Source organism: Callospermophilus lateralis, chromosome 10 (genome assembly GCF_048772815.1).
Source record: "Callospermophilus lateralis isolate mCalLat2 chromosome 10, mCalLat2.hap1, whole genome shotgun sequence".
NCBI classification, from domain to species: domain Eukaryota; kingdom Metazoa; phylum Chordata; class Mammalia; order Rodentia; family Sciuridae; genus Callospermophilus; species Callospermophilus lateralis.
In genome coordinates this window covers 79,143,805-79,169,107 of record NC_135314.1, presented here as the reverse complement: position 1 = coordinate 79,169,107, position 25,303 = coordinate 79,143,805, and the positions used below count along the sequence as shown (strand labels likewise).

At 34.2% G+C, this 25,303-nt stretch overlaps 1 protein-coding gene across 1 annotated transcript in view; it reads left to right on the top strand.

Moving 5' to 3' along the window:
• Positions 1 to 23,096, top strand: part of Epha6 (EPH receptor A6) — a 785,836-nt gene extending 762,740 nt beyond the window's left edge. Inside the window, exons 16-18 of the mRNA XM_076868894.2 lie at positions 10,586 to 10,779; positions 21,656 to 21,805; positions 22,982 to 23,096. Of these exons, the coding sequence (XP_076725009.1) occupies positions 10,586 to 10,779; positions 21,656 to 21,805; positions 22,982 to 23,096 (459 nt within the window). The remainder of the gene's footprint in view (positions 1 to 10,585; positions 10,780 to 21,655; positions 21,806 to 22,981) is intronic.
• Positions 23,097 to 25,303: the final 2,207 nt, after the last annotated feature.

Here is a 25,303-nt window from a genome sequence, read left to right as displayed (position 1 = left end):
TATTATGTATGGCACTTGTTACATAGAGGATGTTTAATTAGTCAGTGATAACAACATCTTAAATTTTCAAGTATTTTAGATTATTAGCTTACTTGATATTCCAGATAATTCTATGAGGTAAATTATTACTCCCATTTCTAGATAATTGAGGTTTAGTATTGGTATATCAAAGAGCTAGTGAGTGGTCAAACTGAAGTTCCAGCCACTGGTTACCAAAGTTTATGATTCTGTCCTTTAAGCTGTACTATAGAAGTCCCAGTTTTCAAGAAGTATCTGCACACCACAAAGTTCTACACAATGAAATCAATGCATCTTTAATTATGTATGCCAGTCTATCACAAGAGAAGCATTTCCATTGTTTCTTTTTAAAAAAAAAAAAAATTAGTTGTAGATGTACACAATACCTTTGGTTGTTTTTTGAGTTTTTTTTTTTTTTTTTTTTTTTTTTTTTTTAATGTGGTACTGAGGATTGAACCCAGTGCCTCACACATGCCAGGCAAGCACTCTACCACTGAGCCAAAACCCCAGCCTTTCCATTGTTTTGGTTGTTTTTTGAGTTTTTTTTTTTTTTTTTTTTTTTTTAATGTGGTACTGAGGATTGAACCCAGTGCCTCACACATGCCAGGCAAGCACTCTACTACTGAGCCAAAACCCCAGCCTTTCCATTGTTTTTATTAGCAAAAGAATGTTTAGAAATATAAATACTTTGGGCAGAATTTGTGTCTTGGTGTCAAAAATTTATGAAATGAACCATCTTGATTTGTTAAATATATTAAATCAAATTTTAATGATTGGCCTATTTAGCTCATTAACAGAAATATATCACAGGCACCTTGCAAGTGCTTGGCTGCTTTTTACTTTCTAAATGATGAGGTTTAGTTTTCCTTCCTTATAACGTATCTCAGGATAATGTTTTATGGTATTTTTCATCCACATTCTAAATAAGTGTTACTTACTGCATACTGGAAGTACATGTGCTGGAGCCACACAAGCTCTGGAGATGACAGACATCAAGGGCACTGTGGCTCTTCCCTCCATCACTTATACTGTGGAGTGTGCTTCACAGAAGAGAATGGAAGCAAAACATGAACAGCAGGCAACATTAAATAACCAAATCCCCACAGAGCCAAGACGTAGGGAAAATACTCTCACCACTTAAATGAGAGGCAACTTAGCCTGAGCTAATGATATGAGTGCAAGACTGGAGTCTTGGGTTTTGTTTTGTTTTTGTTTTGTTTCCCTGACATGATGCTGTTAAAAAAATTGCCTTGAAGCATTTTGAAACTCAAGGGCCTCCTGGGTGTGGTAACATTTAGGCATATGCTACTAAGCTAGTTCAGTTTCCCAAAAACATACTAGGGAGCATCTCATTTGAGGCTTACCAGGAAGCATAATGCTGCCTAGGTGTTTTTGCTTTGATTTTTTTCCCTCTTGCATTTTAAAAGCTTTTATATAATAATGAGTTTTGCTTTAGGTTGCTCTTTGAAGCTTACCTGAGAGGGGGAAAATTGGAATTTATATTTGGGGTTTTATTTTTACAAGTATGTGGCTGGAAACAACCTTTTGACCTTATCTGAATTGATTCCTTTCTTCAAATTATAAGAAAGAAAATAACCTTTTCCCGTATTTCCTGTTTGTCCTCATAATTCTATAACCTTTCTCCATTATGGGTCAGTACTTCAGCCTAGAATGGTGGATATGTAGAATCCACTTACCTAGAAATGCAGCATGATTTTATGACTCAGAGAGTCCAGTCATTTCCAATTTTTGTCTCTGATTAGATTTTCAAAACTCGACTTTATTATGTAATGGTCCTTGTGTAATGATCTGTGTAAGATACAGTAAATTGCTAAAAATCTATTCCTATTATTTCAACCTACCATATTATAGAAAAAAATTTTTTGCCTTTATTTGAATATGTGTTTTACTGATGCAATTTTCAAAACGGCCTTCCTCTTCTCAATTTTTCAGTAATTTCTACTACTGGTATGTACACAATAGAAGAATTTTAATTAAATAAATACTAAGTATACTAGCATGATGGATGTCTGATTCTAAGGCAAGAGTAGTGGAGAATATTAAAAGATGCAATCAATCACCATTGTGAATAATTCAAAAAGTAAATTTCCAAGTACAGGAAACCAGTAACCAATATGCTACTACCACAGTATAATTTTCAAAGGAAAGTTGTTTTTAACCAAATGACCACAACACTAGAAAATGTATATTTTAACCAAATGACCACAAACACTAGAAAATATTCAGCAATATTTTCATAAAAAATTAACTATAGCTTCGATTTCTATTTGGAATAAATATGCCTACTATCTTTAGCTCTTATGATTTTTATCTAATTTTGTTTACGAACAGGCATTCTACCTTTTCATTTATACTCACAAACTATTTTTCCATAGCTAGTCAATATTTTTAGTGGGCCCAGGAAATGTATTATTTAGAGTTAGCTAATATCTTCATAAAATCAAAATGATGCACTAGGGAAGAAATGTTTCTTTTTCCCTAGAGAATGTTAAAGAAAATGGTGTTGGGTTTTAGGAACATTGACTTCTTAAAGAAAAAATGGTTTCATAAACAATAATTTGGAATGTGCCATTGTACTTCCAAAAAGTATAATTTTTTTTAGGGGAACTGACAGAGTAAGACATTTATCATGGTACCTAGAATCTTCTAGTTTTACTTTACAGGGATACACTCTAGCCTTGTGTGTATTTTTGTTTCCCTACAGAGATTCATTTGGACACTAGGAGCTCTGGGGGGAAAAGTCCTTTCAATGAGTAAGACTGAATCATGCATTAAATTTACAGAAACTTCAACTTTAGAGATATTACCGAATTTCTTGCTGATGATCTTTGATTTCACTGACTCTAGAAACAGTTTTTGAGGTAAAAAGTACAATTGTAGGCAGAGTCCACTCCTTTTTCTCCTTATTAATGAGGCGACAGAAACTTACTCAACACCTAGCTTGTTAGTGACAGCTTGGGACTTCAGTGGAGTTCAGGCAACTGCTTCACTAATGCTCTTACAAACGGAAGTTCTGTAGAAGGTGTTAATTCTCTCAGTTTCAAGAAGTGTGACTTTCAAATTGTTAGGGATAAAGATTTTCCAAATGATATATCATGTCATCAACAACCTATACCTCTTACTGTTCCCCCGTTTGTCCTCTCATTCAGCAGTACAAGGCATGGTAACCTAATAAGGAACAGGTTCTTTTTTATTTTGTAAAGATCCTACATACCCTCCATACATATGATTTGGCATCATCCTAGTGATTTCCAATAAAAAGCACTTTTGAACAAAGTGTAAGGTTTTCAGAAGATTTTCATCTAAAGTTAAAAGGGAAATCTAATGCCAAATAACAAGTTATAAATTAGCCTCTGAAAATGAATTCTCTTTCTGTATCTTATTCTTCTATTACTCTATCTTCTTTTTCAGGACACTGAGTTCATTTAAGTCTTGATTGCTTTAAAATTAATTTTAAATTCTGTTATGTTGAAAAATGCTGAATGAGAAAGTGGGTTTAGCTTTCTATGAATGTTACTTGTAATTATTTATGATCTTCCCTCTTTCCTTCCTTTGCTCCTTTCTTCCTCCCTTCTTCGTTAGTAACCCTCCCTCCCTCCTTCTCTCTTTCCCTCTTGTTCCATGTAGACACACCTCTATGTTACACATCAGAGAATACATTTTTATTGTTGTTATATTATAAATCTAAATACCCTAATCTATGTACGTAATCACTATCACAAAAAGTAAATACATACTGGGACCCTGTCTCACTACTCACTTCTACATGAAATTATAGTTTCTCTACATAGCTATGATGAATATTTAGAGGGAAGATAAAACAACATCATTTCACATTCCCATTTACTATACATTTCAGCCTATGCTAAATTTTTGAGACAGCTTCTTTTGAAAGAGTATGTGAATAACTAAACAGAATATGCTTTTTTGTAGATATTTAGTAGTCATAAAAATGTGATCTCCTGAACAGTCCAAGCAGTCCTGTTCAATAGTATAGTTCAGGAATATCTCAGCATCTTAATATTGACTGTTTCATCTTTGTTTGCCTGGTTTAATAAAAGATGTGCATTGCCTGCTTTGATTCAGAAACTATCAACACAATTGGAAAACTCATCAGATTCAGCAAGAGCAGAGCAGTCTGCAACATGCCCCAACTGAGCCTTATGTTGATTCTCGGCTGTTAAAAAATTTCAGTGTGGATGACAAGGAACCAGTATAGTCTATTTAGAACAACCAACCAGTTTTCAGATAACAATTTCTGACAAAATCTAATTCCTTCTATTTCTGCATGGAAATTATCATTGCAGTCACTTTATTTTAATTTTTTCTTACATTTTAAAACAAGGGTATAACCTTATATAACTCTTCTCCCAAAAGATGACAGCCTATGAATATCATAAAACCAAATTGTTGCAAAATTCCTTTAGTTAATTATCACCCCTTCATCTCCTAAAACAACAAAGCTCAATTAGTCTTTTAGACAAAAACACCCCATATGCTGCTCCCTTTCATTTATTAATTAAGGAATCAGAAAGTACCTATAAAGCAAAACTTTCCACAAAAGAAATATGTATGAAGATAAAGGTTAATTTAGATGTTCTCAAGCTACTCTTAAAATACACCTCTCATCAGTCCCCTTTGTGACAAGTGAGCTCCATTGTTTGACTTGACAAGGCATTGAACTCCATGATGCCAGGAACATATGGGAAAAAGAACCTTCAGAACCTCAGCTCACCCAGCTAAGAAACTACAAGTGTTTTGTAATGGCCAGAGCAAAGGATCAAGTGGGACAAGTTGCAGCCAGAGGTGAGGACTGGGAGCCAGGATCATGGTGCAACATTACGGATGTGGAGGAGCATGATCACAGTCCCACCTCAGCAGGATTGCTTTAGCTGCACTGTGATTGATGACAGCAGAGAGAAAAACAGGGAAAGAGACCAGGAGAATGTGCCCTGATCAAAAGGGGAAATAAGTTATATGGAAAGAAGATTTTTATTTAATGGAGCATACTTTAAACATACAAAGGTGGTAGAATCAGAATGACTTAATTTTGAGCAACAGGGAAGGCTGAGACCCAGGTGTTTCCCTGGCCACTGACTGGAGAGAAGAATGCTGGTACCCTTGCAAAAGATACACATCCCAAAGGAGAGACAGGTTCAATTTTGCACAAAATAATCCATGGCCCCTTTATGAAGTTATATGTCCTACAGGTGACCAATATAGAAATCTGGAGAGAGAGGTGAGATAGAGCTACAGATATGGAAATCATAAGAAGAGGAGTGAGAGTGAAAGCCCAGAGAATATGGCAGCACAGAAAGGAGGGCTCAAGATCCAACTGGCAGGGAATGAATTAGGGATGCAGTTAAAGACCCAGGAGAGACTTTGTCGACCACTTCTATGATTCAAAGCCTACTGTGGTGACAACCAAAGTCATTCTTTAGAGAATTATTTGCTGTATGATATTCATGCAATCTGCTAATCAGTTTGAACTTCAGTTTTCTTAGCTATAAAATGTATATAACCATACATAAAATGTATATAGCCATACAATACACATTTTAAGACCCAAATAAGATCCAAACTCTATCAAAACACCTGGTACAGATCGTGGCACACAATAAGCTCTCAAAGTTATAAATGTTGCTACTGTATTCCAGAGATCACATCTCCTCTCTTCAACCCACCTTCTTTACACTGCTGGCTTCCTTTAAGACTCAGCTCACCTCCTTGAGAAGTCTTCCTAGGCTGTTAGCATCCCTCCCTAGTGCTCCCATTCTGTTCTGAGTGGCATTTGCTGTATTCATAATCCTTGCTCTCCTTTAACTACATTATATAATCTCCTAAAGATGAAGATATGCCTTACTCATTATGTTATCTCTTATGTATAATGGCCAACTGTTTTAAGTGATTAATATCTACATATTTGGATAAATAAGTTTAAAATTCATTAGAAAGGTTTTTTAAGCAATTGTGTGATATATATTTTTAAGTCACTTTTTAGCCTTGAAGCTAGAGATTTTAGGTATGTGACCGAAGGTAAGTTCAACCTTAATATGAGTAAGTTTCTTGTCCATAAAATGAGGATAACAATTGTACTTGCCCCATGGGTTTATTATAAAGTTTAAAAGAATAAATACAGGGGCTGGGGATATGGCTCAAGTGGTAGCGCGCTCGCCTGGCATGCGTGTGGCCCGGGTTCGATCCTCAGCACCACATACAAACAAAGATGTTGTGCCTGCCGAAAAAACTAAAAAAAAAAAAAAGATAAATAGATATTTAAAAATTCTCTCTCACTCTCTCACTCTCCACTCTCTCTTTAAAAAAAAGAATAAATACAGGTATATTATTTAGAACTAGCACTGTGGAATTATTCTACGATATGTTTTCCCTTTATGTGAGAGATCATGAGGCAGAGTTCAAGACAAATTTCATAAGGTCAAGAGTTAAAAATTTTAGAAAACTTAAAGTCAAAGATCAGCAAGAAGAAAAGTCATGGGTGCCCTGTTCTTCCCACTGCTCCACAGACAGGCAAGCTGGGACCAGACACCCTGTTCGACATATTCATGGTAAAGCTCCAGGCAAGGAATTCTACCCTCTTATCACTCTTCATAGAGAGATAGTCTGAGAACAACTTTGTCAAGAGGGATGAATAACCTGCTTGAGGCCAAGCAATCTGGATTTGGATATCAGCTGTTTATAGGAGTTGTTTATGAGAGTTCACTCCCAGAAATGGGATCAGTGGAAAATAATGACTCCTCTGGACAGAAGGAAAGGGATTACGGTCAAAAGATGTTTGAGTGAAATTCCTGTTTATTAGGTAAGAGCAAGTCCCCAGCATGTTAGCTTTTTATCACTGTGACCAAAATACCCAACAAGAACAATTTACAGGAGGAAACGTTTATTTAGGCTCATGGTTTCAGAGTTTTAGTTTATGGTTGGCCAGTTCCATCACCTGGGATCAAGGAAAGGAAGAGCACCATGGTAGAAGGGTATGGCAGAAGAAAGCTGCTCATGTTATAGTAGCTGGAGAAACAAAGAGATAGAGAAGGGACCACAGAGAAAATGAATCCTTCCAGGGCACGCCGCCAGTGACCCACTTATTCCAGGCTACAATTAACACCCAGTTTGTCCATTCAAACTAGGATGCACTGTTTAGGTTACAGCTCACAATCCAGTCATTTCACTTCTGAATATGGCTGCATTAACACAGGAGATTTTAGGGAACACTTCAAACCTTAACACCCCATTCTTCCTGGCTTGTCCAAGCAAATCACAGTAAGTTCATTAGAATAGCATTTTTAGATAATGCTGTTTAATTCACCTTTCTTTTAAAATTAATATTTAAGTTATGAGTACAGATACCATCGTGCTTGTGCTTTGAATCCATTTGGGCTGGTTTGATACTCCAAGTTTATTTTTAAAAATCTGTTCTTTTATCAAGATGAACCCAAAAAGTTCTTCTAATTGCTTTAGTTTAGGTCAATAGCATTTATCACTGTGTTCAACACTGTACTAAATGATGAGGAAACAAAATCTAGAGGGATAATGTCTGCTGTCAAGTGCACATAGCCTTAGAGGAAAGGCAAATGGAGTAATAGCAATTCAAAATAATAGCTACAGTAATACAAATTTACATAAGACTCAGAAGCTTTCAGAACTGACTTCTTAGTTGAATATGACAGTTTACAGACTATGAAGTAAATATGTTTTTTATTTTAAATTTATAAAATCCTTGAAGTCCACTTAACATAAGCTATAATGAAATATAACATGGTAATCAGTGTTCAGATTAAGTTAAGTGATATAAAATTAGAGCAGAAGCTGTTGCATCATGAAAATGGAAAAACATCTCTGATGAAAGACCAGAGAAGAAATTTTGAGTTTAAAAGGAACTAAGGTCAAATTCCAGTTCTGCTGCATACTTTGTGAATCTAGGCAAGTTTCCTAACTGCTCTGAGTCTAAATTTTTTGATTTATGAAATAGGGATAATAATAATTACTACACTGAGTAATTTTAAGCAGTAAATAAAGAAAAATACATGAACAACCTAACCCCTGGGAAATATTCAATAAATACAGGTATCATTTTTTCATAATATCACTTGCCACCTATTTTACTCCATGCTCTTATAATTAGGAAACTGGGGCAAATTGACTATAAAGCTCTGCTAGGGTGGGAATTCAAGGTTATTCTCTAATGTAATTCTATACTATTTTTTCTTAATTACTTTTTGAAGCTATACAAAGTAATTATGATATATTAAAAGCATTTTATACACTCCTGTTTTACTAAAATTTGTAATAAATTATCTTAAAATCCAAACCTACTTGACAGCCAAAGTAGCCAGAAAAAAAGTTCAGAAAAAAATCTTGTTTAATAATGGAACATAAAATTAATAGAAAAATATAAATATTCTTACATTTTAAAGGATTATGGTCATAAAGACACTAATGGGGATTATACAAAATTCCCTAATACTAAAATGGTTAAAGGATTCCTGAACATATATTATTGCTGCTTCATTTTTTTTTTACAAACTACCTGTAACATAAATTCAGGAATAACATATTTTAGGGTCATGTCAAATGGTGCCAATTAAAAAAATTAACAAAAATGGAGAGTCCATATTTCTTTTTAATTACAGAAAATGTGCAAATGGTGCTGCAGTAGGATTCTTCTGTTAAAGATATTAACATTTACATTTTTGCATTTTGGGTGTTGGGATGGGGTGGTGGTAAGGTGTAACTGTCCCTGTCTTTAAATATTAGTTTGATTCTCAGTTTTTCTGTCACCAGATAAGGTTTAAGGAAGCTCCCAGAAGGAAAAGGGTACCTCAAATTAACCCTTCCAGGTTCTTATCCCACAGAAGGGAATTTTGGGACATATCAGAAGAGGCACAAGCCAAGTTTTATTTAATAAAGCAAGGATATTTATTCAGGAAAGTCACCATAGCACAGGGTACAGCACTCAAAGGGAGAGAGATGTAGGTGTTAGAGAGAAATTCTTTGGGGGCCTCTGGCTTAACTTTTAAAGGAAATGCTGAGCCTGAAACATAGGTGGGATGAGTCAGCTTAATGAGCTGGATTCTTTTCATGGTGGTGCAGAGAGCAGTCATGGTCGTCTGGTTCTTCTCAGAATCTTCACTTTGACATTATCTAGTTAATGCATAGCACTTGGACTGTGTACCCAGACTGTGTTTCTCTCTCTCTTTCTCTCTCTCTCTGCTTCCTTTAATCAGTCTAAGGATACATTATATAATCTAATAAGGGGCATAGGCACTAATTAACTGGTCGCACAGTGCTCTAAGATTTACTGGATCTTTTAAGAATTCAGGCCTACAGGAAAATAAGCCTGGGTGGGTGAAACTGAGGATGTTCACAGGGTTCTTAGATTTAAATCTATAGTCCCTTTTTCTTTCCCTCTTTGTCTTTTTTCCACCTGTTCTTATTTTTTCTTTCCTACCTCATTGCCACCCAAAAAATATGGAGAATAAACCCTTTGTCTTTTATTTTTCTCCAGAGATTATATAAAAATAAAGGTTCACAAAACGCATTTGAACATTTTACTAAAACTAAGCAACGTGAATTTAGGATCAGTTTTATTGCATTTTTAGGAAGTTCCCAGGTGGGTCATATATGAAACAGATTAGTGTCTTCCCTAATCTTGTGTGATTTTCTAAGTACCAAAACTAACAAGTTGTCATCCTGTTGTTACTCTTAACTTTACTTTCTTATGCATATTTTTTCCCTAAAGCTGCTATTCCATAAAAGGTAGTCATTTAATTTAAACTTTAGTGAATTAAAACTAGCTCAAATTAAAAATTCAGTTCTTCAGTCCTTGTAGCTAGATTTCAAATATTCAGTGGTCACACATGACTGGTTGCTACCAACCAGACAGACAGAAGATGTGTATCATCACAGAAGTTCTGTTTCATACTAGGGCTAAATGCTCCTATTGATTGGTGACTGGCCATTGGTAGCATTTCAAGTATTAAACAACCTTATAAGTTATGAAAGGATGACTTCATTGTCAGGTCAGTGTCAGACTTGAGAGAAAGCTAAAAGTGAAAAGAAATTAAATACATGATAAAGAGGAATGATAGAAAAGAAAATACATTGACATTATTATAAAGAGGATAGAAAATGATTCCAGAAATCATGCTTTAGCAGACTTTTACTTAAATTTTACCTGAAATGATCATCACATGTAGTTTGCATTAGTTTGCACAAAATGCATGGATCGCACACTGACTTTCTCATGTTCCAGCAAAATCACACAAAAACTCTTTCTTGAGGTTGTGGTGAAATCTAACTATCTTGTGTACACCAGTAACATAGCATGTTTAAAACCTGTTTTCTCTAATAGTGGTCAGCAGACACTGTGGGGCTATTTTCAGCTCTTGTTCAGAACTTTGGTATTTTTTCCTGTGTATTCACAAGCTTACCAATATTTTGGCTCCTGTTGCTTGCATATAAAGTAATTGTTACTTAGCATATATATAATTATCCACCCAAATAAGAGAATAATCTGTTTGTTTGCATTTAGGTCATTCTGTCCATTGAAGAAGGTTACAGACTTCCAGCTCCTATGGGCTGCCCAGCATCTCTACACCAACTGATGCTCCATTGCTGGCAGAAGGAAAGAAACCACAGACCAAAATTTACTGACATTGTCAGCTTCCTTGACAAACTGATCCGCAATCCCAGTGCCCTTCACACCCTGGTGGAAGACATCCTTGTGTAAGATGCATAATATTGCTTTTTTCCCCCCTTGACAATCATAATTTCTTTTAGGCTACAGGCAAGAATAGTAGATAGAGAGGAAAGAGTTTGCTCTGGTAACTACCTACTTGTCGGTCTTGTATAAGCTGTATTTTATTAATCAGCTGAATAGACAAAGTGTTGACATTAATGAAAACTATGGAAATTTTTTCATGAGGAAAAAAAGTAGCTTCCCCTTCTCTTTTCTATCTCAACTTTATGAATTAGTTTGTTTATATTTTTTACATGTGGGCCTTTGATATTTATCGATCTTTCTTTATGGATCCCTCTTTACCTTCATGAATACAATTTTTGTACATGCAGCTCCTCTAATTTTCTTGTCCAATCTGTGCTTTGTCCCTCTATCTAAAATGGCAGGCAAGACAGGTAATTTGTGAATCAGCCAGGAGCAAGAATGCTTCCAGGTGATATGATCACATCTAGCTGTTGTTAACTTCCACTCCTAAAACCAGAAAAGGACAGACTACAAGACAAGAAAATAAAGGCACTCATACACCATTTTATAAAAGTCAGTGGAGTTGAGAAGATCTACTCACCTCTCTCTGAAAAGCAATTATAAGAAGGAGAAAAGTCAAAGAAAAAAAGATTGTCATCTATGTCTGAAAATGTTACATTTAAAATATCATTAAGTTGGAAATATATTTCTTCTTTTAGGAGAAATTAGACTTAGAAATAACTAGAGCATTTCCCAAGTTCATTTTTCCCTGACTCAGGGGATAGCCAAGAGGATATTCGGACGTTCAGCTTCAGGTCACAGGTTCAAGTCGGTGTAGTGCTTTAGTGACAATAAGGCCAAGGCCCTTCAAGGACTATTTGAAATAGGCTTCAGTTCACAGTGAGCATATAAGAGTTCACCTCTAAATCACTAATTGGCAGTCTCAGTAAAGTGAAGCCAAGCATGAAATAGCTAGAGATTAAACTATTACTCTAGCCCATCTTCCCCAAAGTGGTCCAACACAGGAAGCAGTAAAGGAGTGGGGGATGGGGAGAAAGGCACTTTGGAATTCTGTCATTAAAGCAATGGACAGCCATTGAAGGATTTTTTTTAAAGCAAGAAAATGACATGATCACATTTGCATTTCAGAAAGATCACCCTAGGGCTGATTTTGATTGATTGCAAAATAAGGAACAAGACTGGAATCAGAGATGATTATATGTTTTCAATAATCCAAGATACAAGAGATCAGGACCTAACTTATGAAACTGGAATACACTTGGGGTCAGGAGATAAAAGAATTTATTTACTATAAGGCAAGAAAACCAATATGACCTGGTCACTGACTGAATATGCAGGAAGGAAAAGAGAAAAGAATCAAGAAACTTCAGGCTTCTTTATTAGACAAGCTGATGGATGGTATAAACACTAAGAGAGGAAGAAAGACAAATTTTGGAGTAGAAATAAGATCATTTTCAGCATTCTATGTCAGACATGCCTGTGGGACATCTAAGTGGAGATATCTAATAGGTAGTTAAATTTATAGGTGGTATCTCTTTTTATAAGTAAAAAGGTCTGGACTGGGGATGTAGATTTGAAGATCATTAGCATGTGGATTGTATCTTAAGCTTTAAGTGTACTTCAGAAAACCAATAAAGAATATGAAGGATTCAAATCAACAAGAAAAAAATGGCCATCCTCTAGAACACACCAAGACTTAAGATAAGAACTGAAAAAAGTATACCCCAAGGAGATTGAGAAAGAAGAGCCAAACAAGTAATGAAGAAAATATAGGGTGTTGTGTCATAAGCCTGAAGAGGAGAGAGCTTCAAGGAGCATAAGGTCCCAGGCTTCACAAAGTTTCAGTAAAATAAAATGTGAAGTGTGTCCATTGGTTTGGGCAGTGAGGCATTCAGGTGTTCATAGGCAGCCTTTGCAAGAGTATTTTCAATAAACTTGTGGAAGACATCTTGCAATAGAGGAGGAATGAATGTGAAGTCAGAGAGAAGAGCAATGCACAGTACTAATTTGTGTTTCCAGAAATATTTCTCCAGAGAAAGAGAAGTAGAGGAAATATATCTTGTTTCCTATTTTCATAGGTTTTATTGAAGAGGCTTTGGCATGCTTGAATATTGAGGGAAAAGTCCTAATAGAAAGGGACCATGAAATGAGTTTGCATTCATAGAAGATGACTTTGGCATCTCTAAAGCTAAAATAATTTAATCTGGGCCTGTTGTGGTGGTATAGAGTTAATAGACTTTACAGTCAGTGCCTGCCAACAAAGCTGTTTAAGTATGATATGACTATATAGAGACAGGCAGGTAAAAGTCTTCTTTTGAAAGAAAAGTAAAAGTAGATAAGACAGTTTCTTGTCTGCATTTTCAAGATTATGAATAACTATCATATTTGGAAGATATTAATGAAAGAATCTGAGAAAATGCCAAAAAGCAAAAAGGATCCAATGGTCAAGCCAAGATGAAGGGTTGTATCTAAGGGTCAGAGGTTGATGATTTAGTGAGGTGCATGAATCTGCTGTGCAAAGCGCCAGTGAGTGGCAAACTCTGTGATAGCCCTGTCACACGTAGGCCCAAAGTCAGGTGCTTTATATAAGGTTGGCAGCTTGATTCAATTCTACAGTCTAATCTCTGGGAGACCAAATGGAAGTTTTTGTGACTGATTTGCTATCCTTGTTTCTGACAAAGACATATGTGCTACTGCTTTTGCCCTTAATATACTTTTCAGAAACAAAATGAACCATAGTTCTAAAGGTTTCATGTCTGAGTCTTATCAGCATCTTATTTGAACAAAACTGGAATGTGTCCCCTTGCCATCCCCTTATTATCACTATCACCCACTCACTCTGTCCCTGATCCAGAGAACTGAGACTGTTTAGGGGCAAGAGATGCAGTAGATTAAAGGATAACAATATTAGCTAAAGAACTCAAGGTTTGTTTTATGCCTATAAAACTGTGACAAACCCCTTCATGTGACAGGACCCTCCATCTACCACATCCCAGTGCCAGACATCTGTCCCAGAGTGATGTTGGACTAAGGAAACATAACAGGGTAGAATTTCAATCTTTCTCCTCATATGCCTCTCAAACATGTAAAGGAGCCTAATAGTGATTCTTACTAAACTCTACTGCACTCTTCTTTTCTATAGTGCCCCCAAACTCCCACATTTTTCTCACACCTATGTTGATATAACTCACTAATGCATTAAGTCCCCATGATTTTTATTCCCCTCTAATTGCTTTTTTTCCCCCTCAGGAATTCACCTATGAAGATTTTATCCTTTCTCTTGACAAAGTAGTAAGAGAAAAAGAATTTGAGGTGACAAAAGGGAACGAGAAAAGCTATGAAACCCACAGTTTAATAATTATATACTAGCATATTAGAAATTTTACAAACTCTGTACCAAAATCTTTCCTTTTAAGTCAGAGTACATAATAGAAAAATATTTGTTCGGAGAAGGCTTTCATTATCTGAAGCAGCAGATCTTGCCCTTCCTCTGCTGACATTCTTATACCTAAGTTTCTACCACAGGAGTATTCAGACCCCTGTGAAGTTCCCAGCATATTTTATTTCTCTCCTACTCAAGAAAATATATGACTATACAAGTGAATATAGTGATATCATAAGAATAACCTAAAACCAAATAATCATAAAAAATAATTTTCAAAATGACCACATTGATATAAGCAGTGATTTTTCCATATATTTAACTTCAAAGTACCCTCACGTTCATTCACTTTACAATAATGACTTCTAATAGTGCTCCAAAGAATTAAGTATAGCTGTCAAGTAGTACCCAGCCCCTTGGAGAAAGGGGACAGCTTGAGGTCAAGTTGTGTGTAGAATGGCATCGGGGGCAGTGTTCAAACTTTGAAACATCATTTGCTCCCTCCCTCCAACTCCCAGGATCAGTCTTATAGCTGCTGCCAACTCCAAGTAAGCTTGCTCCTATAGAGTCCAGGGTCTTGTCTGGGGAGCTGTACTCAGTAGGGTAAAGTGGCCTGGTAATCATAGGGTGTCACTTTATCCAACTGTACTTACCTCCCCACCCCAGACACCTTTCCTACTCATTCCTTCTACATTCTCTTAACTCTTACCCCAGTTCCTCCATGCACTGAAGCCTGTTGAGCACACTAGGCTTCATTTAGCTTGCCAATGCTCCTTTGAGCAGAGCTGCCATGTGATAGATGAATAACACTTTCTTTCAGTCCTGCTCCACATTCCTAGCCTGTCACTGACAAAGAATTTTTACAGATTCTGACTTCCTGAACATCAGTTCAACAGTGGCATCCACAGATGTTCAGGAGTGACCCAGAGAGACAATGTCAGTCACCTTAGAAATCATATCCTGCCCAGGCCAAGGCACTTTAGGAATATTCTCACTACCTACCTGGGCAATAGATAGGATCCTAGAATTATTAGCTCTAAGGAACTCTAATCACCACCTTTCTTAGTATATACAAATCTATCATTGAACTTGCAAGCATTCAAGTAATATGTGTATGAGGACAAGAGCAAAATTCTCATACCAATACCATAATTAAGAACCTTTGGGGCTGCGCTTGTGGCTCAGCAGTAGAGCACTCACCTAGCATGTGTGAGATGCTGGGTTTGATTCTCAGCACCACATGAAAATAAATAAATTAAATAAAGGTATTGTGTCCAACTACAACTAAAAAAAAATACATTAAAGAAAGAAACTTTGCTTTAGAGAAACACTCTAAGACTGAATGATACTAATTCCCTGCATTCAGTTAATAGTGCACCAAGGAGCACAATAATTTTCAACAATTTGATGTAAAATCTTCTGTTTAGCAATCAACTAGTATATCAGGAGCAAAATTCACCAACTCCAAAGCCCTTGTCCATTCCACTACACAGTTAGAGAAACTCAGAAAATGGAGAGATGATTTCGAGTATAATACTATTTCAGAAATATGATGATAAAAAGAGAGGGTACATTTTTAAAATAACTCGAGTTAGACTTTTCTCTGGGATTTATTTTACTTCATAGATGGACTATATTAAAATTTCAAAAAGAAACTTACTGTACAGAGCTAATTATTTTATGTTCTACCGGGTAAATACAAAGAGGTAGCGTATATGCCCTCATTATGGGAATAAGTAGCAAATACATAGTCCATATATTCTCCAAATATCCTCCTATAATGCCCAGCCACTTAAATAATATTATTTGAAAAAGAAAGTAATAATTACAACAATACATAGAGATGAGGAAAATACGTCAAGAACATAGTTGCAGAATTATATCCTCAGGCATTTCTGTGGTTTAATTTTTCTGATGTTGGCAAATATATATTTTGCTTCTTTTTTCTTGCTTTGGCAATTGTCAGAAAACTCCTTCCCACTGAGCTCACATGCTGTCTCCCTATCCTTTTCATGACCACATTTTGATGGGCACTGCCAATGCATTGCAGTTGGCATGTAATATAAAAACTATTTTCTGACTCTGGATCATATCCTCACAAAAATAAGATTTGAGGTTCAGTGATATGTTAATCTGACTCTAGGGAGCACATGATAGGTACTCTGCTCATCTTATGAGAAAATTAAAAAAAAAATTATGCCTGTTTGCATCTATCCCCCATGATGTTCAAAAAATCTATAATAATTAAATTTACTTTGAAATTTTCATTTTCGTTTTTTCACTTTTTATACTACTTATCAGCATTATTGTACCAATAAATAATGGTAATAAGTAAAAAACTGAAAATAAAAAGTAAGTATGACAAAAGACTTGGAGAACCAAACAGATGATGCCCACAAGCATCATCCATAAGATAAATGGCATATTTCAGTGCTTTAGAGATTTTGTAGTTTTTTTTATTTTTTAAAAAAATCAAAATTTTTTCATTATTTTAACTTGTGTTCAAGTTGAATGTTAGGCTTAACTTCAGAGAATGCAATGTTTTATTTTTTATCTGATTAAGTAAATTGTGCCTTCAATGACATCAGAGGTAGTGTGAAGATAGTCTCTGTGTCATGAGTTGAGAAACTCATATAAAAGCAGTGACACTTGATAGGAGAGATGTTGTTCTGGTTCTAGGTCTTGTTAGAATTGCATATGAACTCTTAACAATATGCCACCTGGCACCCTCTGTACTGCCTCTTCCTCCACTCTGAAACCTGGAAATGAGTATAAATAAACATTTCCACAATGTAAGGAATAAGTTAAACAGTATATTCATTAATAGCTTGATAGTTACATCAACAGGCACTTATTCCTCCAGATGCTCTCATAATGGAATTAAATAAAAATAGATCATTCATCATGAATCAGCTATCATGTCATGGATCAAAAATTTCTGTAGAGAATTTAAAACTCAAGTACAAATCATCCCTCATTTAATGAACTCTTATAATTCTTTCAGTGTTGTGCTGGGCCTATATAAAAAGAAAAAATATATGAGATAAGGTTGCTACCATCAGGGAGTTTTAATTTACTCTTTAAAAATTTTCTTCTTTCTTATGGATTTCTTCCAAGGGAAATAATTCAATTGAAGCAAAAAGATACATGTTCTAAGACTACATGATCATCTATATTGAAAGAATATAGTTAGCAATGTGAGTCTAATTTTAGGGAATTAAAAATTATTAAGCATCAACATATAGAATATATTATATCCATTTAAGTATGAAGACTATGGAAATGTGAAAACTATCCATAAAATTTGCGAAATAAAGGCAATATAAAATAGGATAGACTATCAGTACAGTTCTGCTAACAGTATATAAATATAAGAGCAAGGAAAAAAGAATTTATGCTAGAATAAAAGGGAAGAAACCCCTTTAAGTATGTGATCATTTCATATTAAAACAGAATTTTACTTGCAATAGTGTTTTTGAAAATGTAATTTTTATCGAATCATTTAAATAGATTTATTACTAGATCATATTTAAGTGTAAAACATGAAATACTTTTGAGGATAAAAATATTTTTGCTTTTTAAGGACAGTGTTGATATCTACTAATAATCTATGTAAGCATCTTCTAAACTAAAAAACTAGTTACTATTGTGAATTCAAGGGACTCATTAGAATAGGAACATCTTTGCTCTATCAGAGATATTCATTTAAACACACAAATTTAGAAGAATCAGAGGTATACACTTACTGCTTCTTCAACTATAACATTACCTGTTATAAGTAAACTCCAGCCATTTTCTCTAAATGACCATAATTTATACCTGAAATTTACTAATTCTAGCCCCTCCTCATTTTTCTGAGAAAAATAGCAGATCTTCCACCTTCCATTTTATAATACGTACTTTTTAAAAATGTGAGCTTCTGTTTTTGCTGTAAAGACATTTCTCAGATGGGCAGTAACCACTAATCACCAAATAACAGAAATTTCTATGTGTTCAGCAAACAGCAGACTGAATTTATCATTGTACCCGTTTGATAAGAAAGGGCATTTATTGTTTATTAGTTAATGTTCCAGAGAATTCGCGTGAGGCTGATGGTACCTAGCCCTTGAAGCCAGAAAACAGGAGCATTTTTCAACTTCGTTATAAGATAAGGTGAAAGAAAAGTTATTGCACAGTGGCTGTGAACAATGAGGGGATCCTGACCTTACTAAATCAACTGCCAGTGCAGTCGTATAAAGGCCAAAGAGTAACTAGGTTACTAAAGATGTGTGGAAAGAAAAGGAATTATTATACTGAAGCATTCCGGGAGCTAATAGTGGATGCTTTTCAACAAGGAAATAGGCCATTTCAGTCATTTAGTTTACAGAATGTCCTTTCATTCCCTTTCTGTATTAAAGACATAAAATTAGCAAATTACATTTCTACTCACCAGTTAAAGAAAATTGTGATGGCTCAAGAGTCACTCCAGCATTATCTCAGGAGAGTGAAAGTCATCTGAATTTGTGTGCATCAAGAACAGAATGGGAATATGAAAGCAAAGTTTCTTAAACACGGTCTTTTAATTTTGCTCACATTTTTTCACTTTTTATTGGTATCATGATAATTATACATAATGGTGGAATTTGTTGTTAAATATTTGAATATGTGCACAATCTAATTTGGCCAATATCATTCTCCTAGTATTTCTCCTTTCCCTCCCTTTCTCCCTGCCCCTGGTTCCTTTCCTCTATTCTACTAGTCCACCTTCAATTTTCATGAGATTACCACCACCTTTTATTTAATTTAGTTTTAACAAACTTATTTGACAAGAAATTAAACACAAGGGAGCCATCTTGTTTTAAAAAAGGACATTCAATTTTCTATCATGTGATTTTATTTTTATTAATAATTAATAAATATACCCTAGTCATTTTGATATTTAATCTCAGTCAATAAAGTACATCAGTTATTTCCTGAAGTATATTCCATAGAAACTAGTTATATAATTTAAGAAATGAATATATAAGCTATACAAAATTCTCCTACATATTTAAAATGCACATTAGAGTCTAACACCAAGAAATGCTGTGGTTAAAGAACTTATATAACTAATTTTGCCATGAAGAGCTGTATCATTTAGTATTTCATACATGAAGTTTTATTTGATATTATTTATTAACATGAACACCTCTAGGAAAATTTTAAGAAACAGAGGAACAATTTAAGTATTTGTGATAGCTATTCAACTTTTATACATAACTGATTCTTATTTCAGGTCAAATTAAGAGTCATTCTGATATTAACTAGAATGAAACAACCCATAGTCAATAACATTTTTGTAGTATAGAAGAATATGACTTAGTCTCCAAAATAATAAATGTGATAATATAATTGAGTAGTGCTTAAAAAAAAAAAAGATGGCAGTTGCTGGTAAGGATAACCAGACTCAACATAAAATACAGTGTACTCTCAGGATACATACACTTACCTTATTCACATTCCAATTATGTAAAGAGCAAAAACCCCTGTATTTCCCCATCATCCTTGTTCATTGCCAACTCTATATTTTCAACTAAACCTCAGTTTTAAAAAAGGATATCAATGAACAAGGAATACAAAAATAAAATTAATTCTAGGCCTTTATTAGGGACTCTCCTGAATTTCAGGGGCGTACTTTTCAGAGTCTTTGGGAGTTGAAACCATGCACAACTTGTCTTCCTAAAAGATTCAGTTCTTTAAAGGTAACTTAAATGATTTGTGTGTGTGTATATGTTAGGGAATTTCAGCTTTCACCTTTACCATTAATCTTAGAATGTGTGTGTGTGTGTGTGTGTGTGTGTGTGTGTGTGTGTTAGGGAATTTCAATTTTCACCTTCAGCATTAATCTTAGAACCTAACTCCCACTCCCATATATTTTAACAGAACAATACAGTTATATATTACATATATGCCCTCCGCTTCACAGTAGAATTCTTACTTCATGTGGTTTAATTATGTGTTTTTTAAGGTACTAGCAGTTTCTAATTATAGGTTAAATAATTAAAATATGGATGATAAAAATATGTTGAAATATTTCAAATATGAGTGTTTAAAATTATAATTCTATTTAAGTCTGCATGCATTCTTTTATTCTTTATAGTTTTTTAAAAATTGGACTAGCCTTCACTGTTCTAATTCAAGTAATTCAGTGATTGATTTCTAATAACATTTTCATTATTTAGAAAACACTAATTTGACTCAAACACTAAACACTAAAGGATTCTTACTGCTTTACTAGATAATATAAGTCCTAATCCAAGAATTTTTAAATGATACATTTATTATCCTATAGGGTTAATAATGCATCAATTACTTTTACAACCAAATATTTTTTAAAATATGTAAAATGTTTTTACATTAATTTCCATGTATTTCTAGAAGCAGAAAAATATAGTTTATTACAAGAATGGCTTAAATATACAACTTTGAGTTCTTTTTCCTATAATTTCTAAGCTAAGCTTCATTTTATTCCCTCTGAGTTTATACATACCTGTCTACCCTAGCTTTTCCAAAATAATAGTTTTCTATTATTTTATGTTAAAATTACAAAATATCCCCAACTAAAATGCCTTTGCCTCAGATTTTAGAAACCAAAGATTGCTATAACATTGCCTTTATGATCCTCCAATGCTGCATTCCATTTTCTTATTAATTAACCTTTACATTGATTTTGCTTTGTTTTGTGCCTTAATACCATCTTGCTTTTGGCTACAAAACCATATGCTTAAATGTATGTAAATCTTATTCACAAAACCAAGTTCTATGACAGCAGCAAATTACTTTTTTTTATTTTTGGTACCAGGGATTGAACTCATGGGTGCTTAACCACTGAGCAACATCCTCAGCCCTTTTCATTTTGAGATAGGGCCTTGCTAAATTGCTTAGGGTCTCATTAATTGCTGAGGCTGACTTTGAACTTGCAACCCTTGTGCCTAATATTCCCGAGAAGCTGAGATTACAGGCATGAGCCACCACGCCTAGCAGTGATTACTATTTAATAAATAATTCCTATTGAATGTTTAAAAGCAAATAAGTGGATACTTGATCAATGAATTTACCATAGAAGAATCCACCATGAAAGGAGAACTACACCAACAAATGTGGAAAAGATAAAAGCAGATGGATTCAGTGGCAGATCAAAAATGGTAACTAGTTTCTTTCTTTGTGGGGATAGGGAGCAGGTTATTCCTCAAGTTTTAAAACACAGCTTTATGCAAGAGAAAAAGTAAAAAAAAAAAAAAAAAGATAGAAGATGTTAATTTCTTCAAGATCTATCAAATATAAGACCCAACTATGGCAAAAAGCAGAAAAAAGACGAAAGATTGATTTGATCAACAAAAGGGTTTTTTATTATTGATTTGCATAACAGAAAATTGGAGGATAAAAATACTGGATGTTAACAATATTGTAAAAGGAAAAAGAAAACCTTTATCTGACTTTTGGTCTGGTGCCTATGTTTTTTTTTCCCCCCCCCATAGAATGCCAGAGTCTCCTGGTGAAGTTTCTGAATATCCTTTGTTTGTCACAGTCGGTGACTGGCTGGATTCTATAAAGATGGGGCAATATAAGAATAACTTCATGGCAGCAGGGTTTACAACATTTGACCTGATTTCAAGAATGAGCATTGAGTAAGTGGTAATAGGGTTATTACTGTAATTAGATGTCCTATTTAGGGAATTATAAATTCAGATGCTATGTCAATAACACCTTTTCTAAGGTTAATATGTCATTTCTTTTTTAATATTTTATTATTTAGATGTAGATGGACACAATATCTTTGTTTTATTTTTATGTGGTGCTGAGGATCAAACCCAGGGCCTCTCACGTGTTAGGTGAGCACTCTACTGCTGAGCCACAACCCCAGCCCTTAATATGTCATTTCTACCATCTCTGTTGTTCTAGTTTAAGTTGGACATTACATTTTTAACCATTATTCTTAGAAAGAATCTATTTAATTCAAATAGCTTTTAGAAATGTTTTAAATGCTTTCTAAAATATGTACTACTCTTGTTCACATCATAGATCTTCTATTAATGTAGTTTTACCTTATTTATTCTTCATATTTTCTTCTTACATAATCAATTACTACTACTACCTTTGTCAAATTAATACAATCTTATCATGTTACTCCAGGGCTCCTTTTGTTTATTACAATGGCCAGACATTTTCCATTGTCTCAAAGATCATTTTTTACCTATGTGTAACATAAATGCTGAACGTGTGTTTTTTCTTAACTAGATATTAAAACAATTATATTGAGCCATTGTTTTAAAGCAGTAATAACAATTTCATAGTTCAACTAATGGCATTTTTTCAGATTATTGAGAAACCACGAACTCAAATGAAATCCACATTATACTTTCTACCTTGCATACTGACCATTTTGCTACTACTGTTGCAAATTTATGTAACTACCTAAATCATATATAGCCTTCAGGCCTACAGAATATCTTAACATTACATAAGTACCTAGATATGAAATTTTTCCTGTATCATTAAGCTTGAGATTAACTTATACATTCTGTGTGACCAGATAGAAGAAAAAAAATAACAAACTCTCACTGTTCATTTATATTTCTGTTAACAATTAAACTGCACAATGTTTGGCAAGTGTGACCTGTTGCATATTTAATGTATCTAAGCATTCATTTTCTTTCCTTCTCTCTCTCATTTTTATAAAATGTAAATGTTCATTTTCTCTTTTTATCTCTCTTTTTCTTCTTTCCTTGGTCTCCAACCCCCATCCCTTCTCCTTCTTCTCCTTCTCCTTCTCTTCCCTCTCTCTCTCTCTCTCTCTCTCTCAGTGACATTAGGAGAATTGGAGTCATACTCATTGGACACCAGAGACGAATAGTCAGCAGCATACAGACTTTACGTTTACATATGATGCACATACAGGAGAAAGGATTTCATGTATGAAAGTACTACAAGCACCCGTGTTTTGTGCCTCAGCATTTCTAAAAGGAAAATGTCCTCTCTACTACTCTCTCTTCTGATTCTCCAAACATTACTTCCTAAACCACGGTCTCCCGTTCAGACTATGGCTGCACACCTTATGTTTCTGCTTCCAACCTGGATTTTAAATTCATGCTACATAGGTCCTCTCTGAATAGCCTGCAAATAAAATCTTGGCCCACTTCAGATTATCATTACACAATGATAAATAACCCAGCATGGATGTGTAACTTTGTATAGAAGTATTTGGGAAGTGTTCATGGACTTAAAGGAATCTGTCCAGATGTAGCATCCTTAGTGATGTATGTAGAGTTTAATGGTAGATGAGAAAGAAATAGTTGACTTTTATTTCCTATTTTGTGATCTAGTAACTTCCAAATTGACATTAATATTTATTTTTTAGATAACCTTATTCAATTTTATGGGTTGTATTGTTGTTTTATTTTTTAATAGTTTAACTGTTGGTGCCTGATGTTATTAGAATGATTTGCTTAAATGACCAAGGATTCCATGTAGTGCATTCTTGTCAGGTGTGACTATGGTGAGAAGGGTGTATTGGGGAGGGAGCGGGAGAAAAATACTGTGCTTTTAAATCTTCTAAGGTTGGGTTTGTCTATATTTTTTTAATTAACTTTATAGTGTCCTACACATTTCATAGTAGGTGGTAGTTTAGAGGCTTTTCCCCTCTAATTTTTTTACTATTGTGTATTTCTCTACTATGTTTTGAAGATGATCCCTAGAAAGACCAAGAGTGAGTTCATTGCTCTAATAGCTTTCATAGAGTGAAGGATGGAATAAACCCATGTCTGTTCCTTAGCTCATCATCACAAGTTTGCAAACATAATTATCAAAGCACTGAGAAAAGTGGTTGTTTTCAGAATTGGTTTGAATAAAGAATATAAGATTATAGCCTTAGATTTAATATGAAATGATTAATTAAAACAGTATTTTATGATAGCTATGTGGTAACCTAACAAAATAAATGTATCCAGCTGACTGCTAATGGTGTATTTTGCAAGTTTAAGAATTTTTATGTCTGTTCACAAAAATAGTTACATTAACATGCTGAGCTATTTTCAAGGCCTTCTAAGAAATAAGTATGAATACTGCAAACTGGATTTAAATAGATTTTACTGAGCATATATATTGTGTGTCAATCTGTATCCATAATAGTTCACATAAAAATGTGAGCACAGCTAAGGTGTCTTGTCACAATCTTCTGAGAGGCTTGCAACAAAAAGGCAAATATATTTTTTCAGTGAGTTAGGCATCAGTTTATCAAAATAATGCTGTTTTAAGTACAAATTCAATTATAATGTCAGCTGCTTCCTGTAAACCTATAAAAAATGACTACCATGCTAGGTGAAAGAGTAAGGAGAATGTGGTAAGGTACAAAAAAATACAAAACAGATTGTCTAAATATGATGATTAAATAGATTGGTTTTTATTTTATTTCAAAGATAAGATTCCCTACCCACATTCTCAAATTCCGACTTAAAGTACATTTTTTAATCATAGTAGTGTTCCTTATATTTAAGGAAGCTCACTGTTTCTTTTTTTCCTTATTTTAAGATTTTATGGATTATCCCATTATACTAGAACCTTCTACATATTTTCTTTTGCTGATTTATTTCCTTGTTATTGCCTAGAACAGCTTATTTTTTCTCATTCTGAAAAACAAAAATGCAGAAAGCTAGAATAAAATCTTTAGAGTATTCTATAAGTATACTTTTTTAAAAAAAGAAAAAATGAGTAATCCATCACTTTTTAAGTGTCAGAAATAGCTAGCCACATTTTTCAGCTGTCAACCTGCATGGTCCTGTGTTATTCATAGACTATCTGCAGTGTGCTTGATACATTTACACAGATCTGGATACATTTAGAGAAAATATAAAGTTTCCATATTTATCTGTCTTCAAGTATATATTAAATAAGAACAAAGTAAACAGATGAAATTTATTAATCATATATATTTATTTTTATAATACAAAAAAAGGTATTTAGGAAAATAAAAGATAGAATAATATGGTCTTCCATATGACTCTGTCAGCAGCATCTGTATACCTTGATGAAATAAATTCTATTAAAGTATTTAAATTTATATGGGATGGATATTAAGTAATTGAAAGATTAAAGATCTCTGTTAAGAATATTTGTCTTTAAAAGGTCTG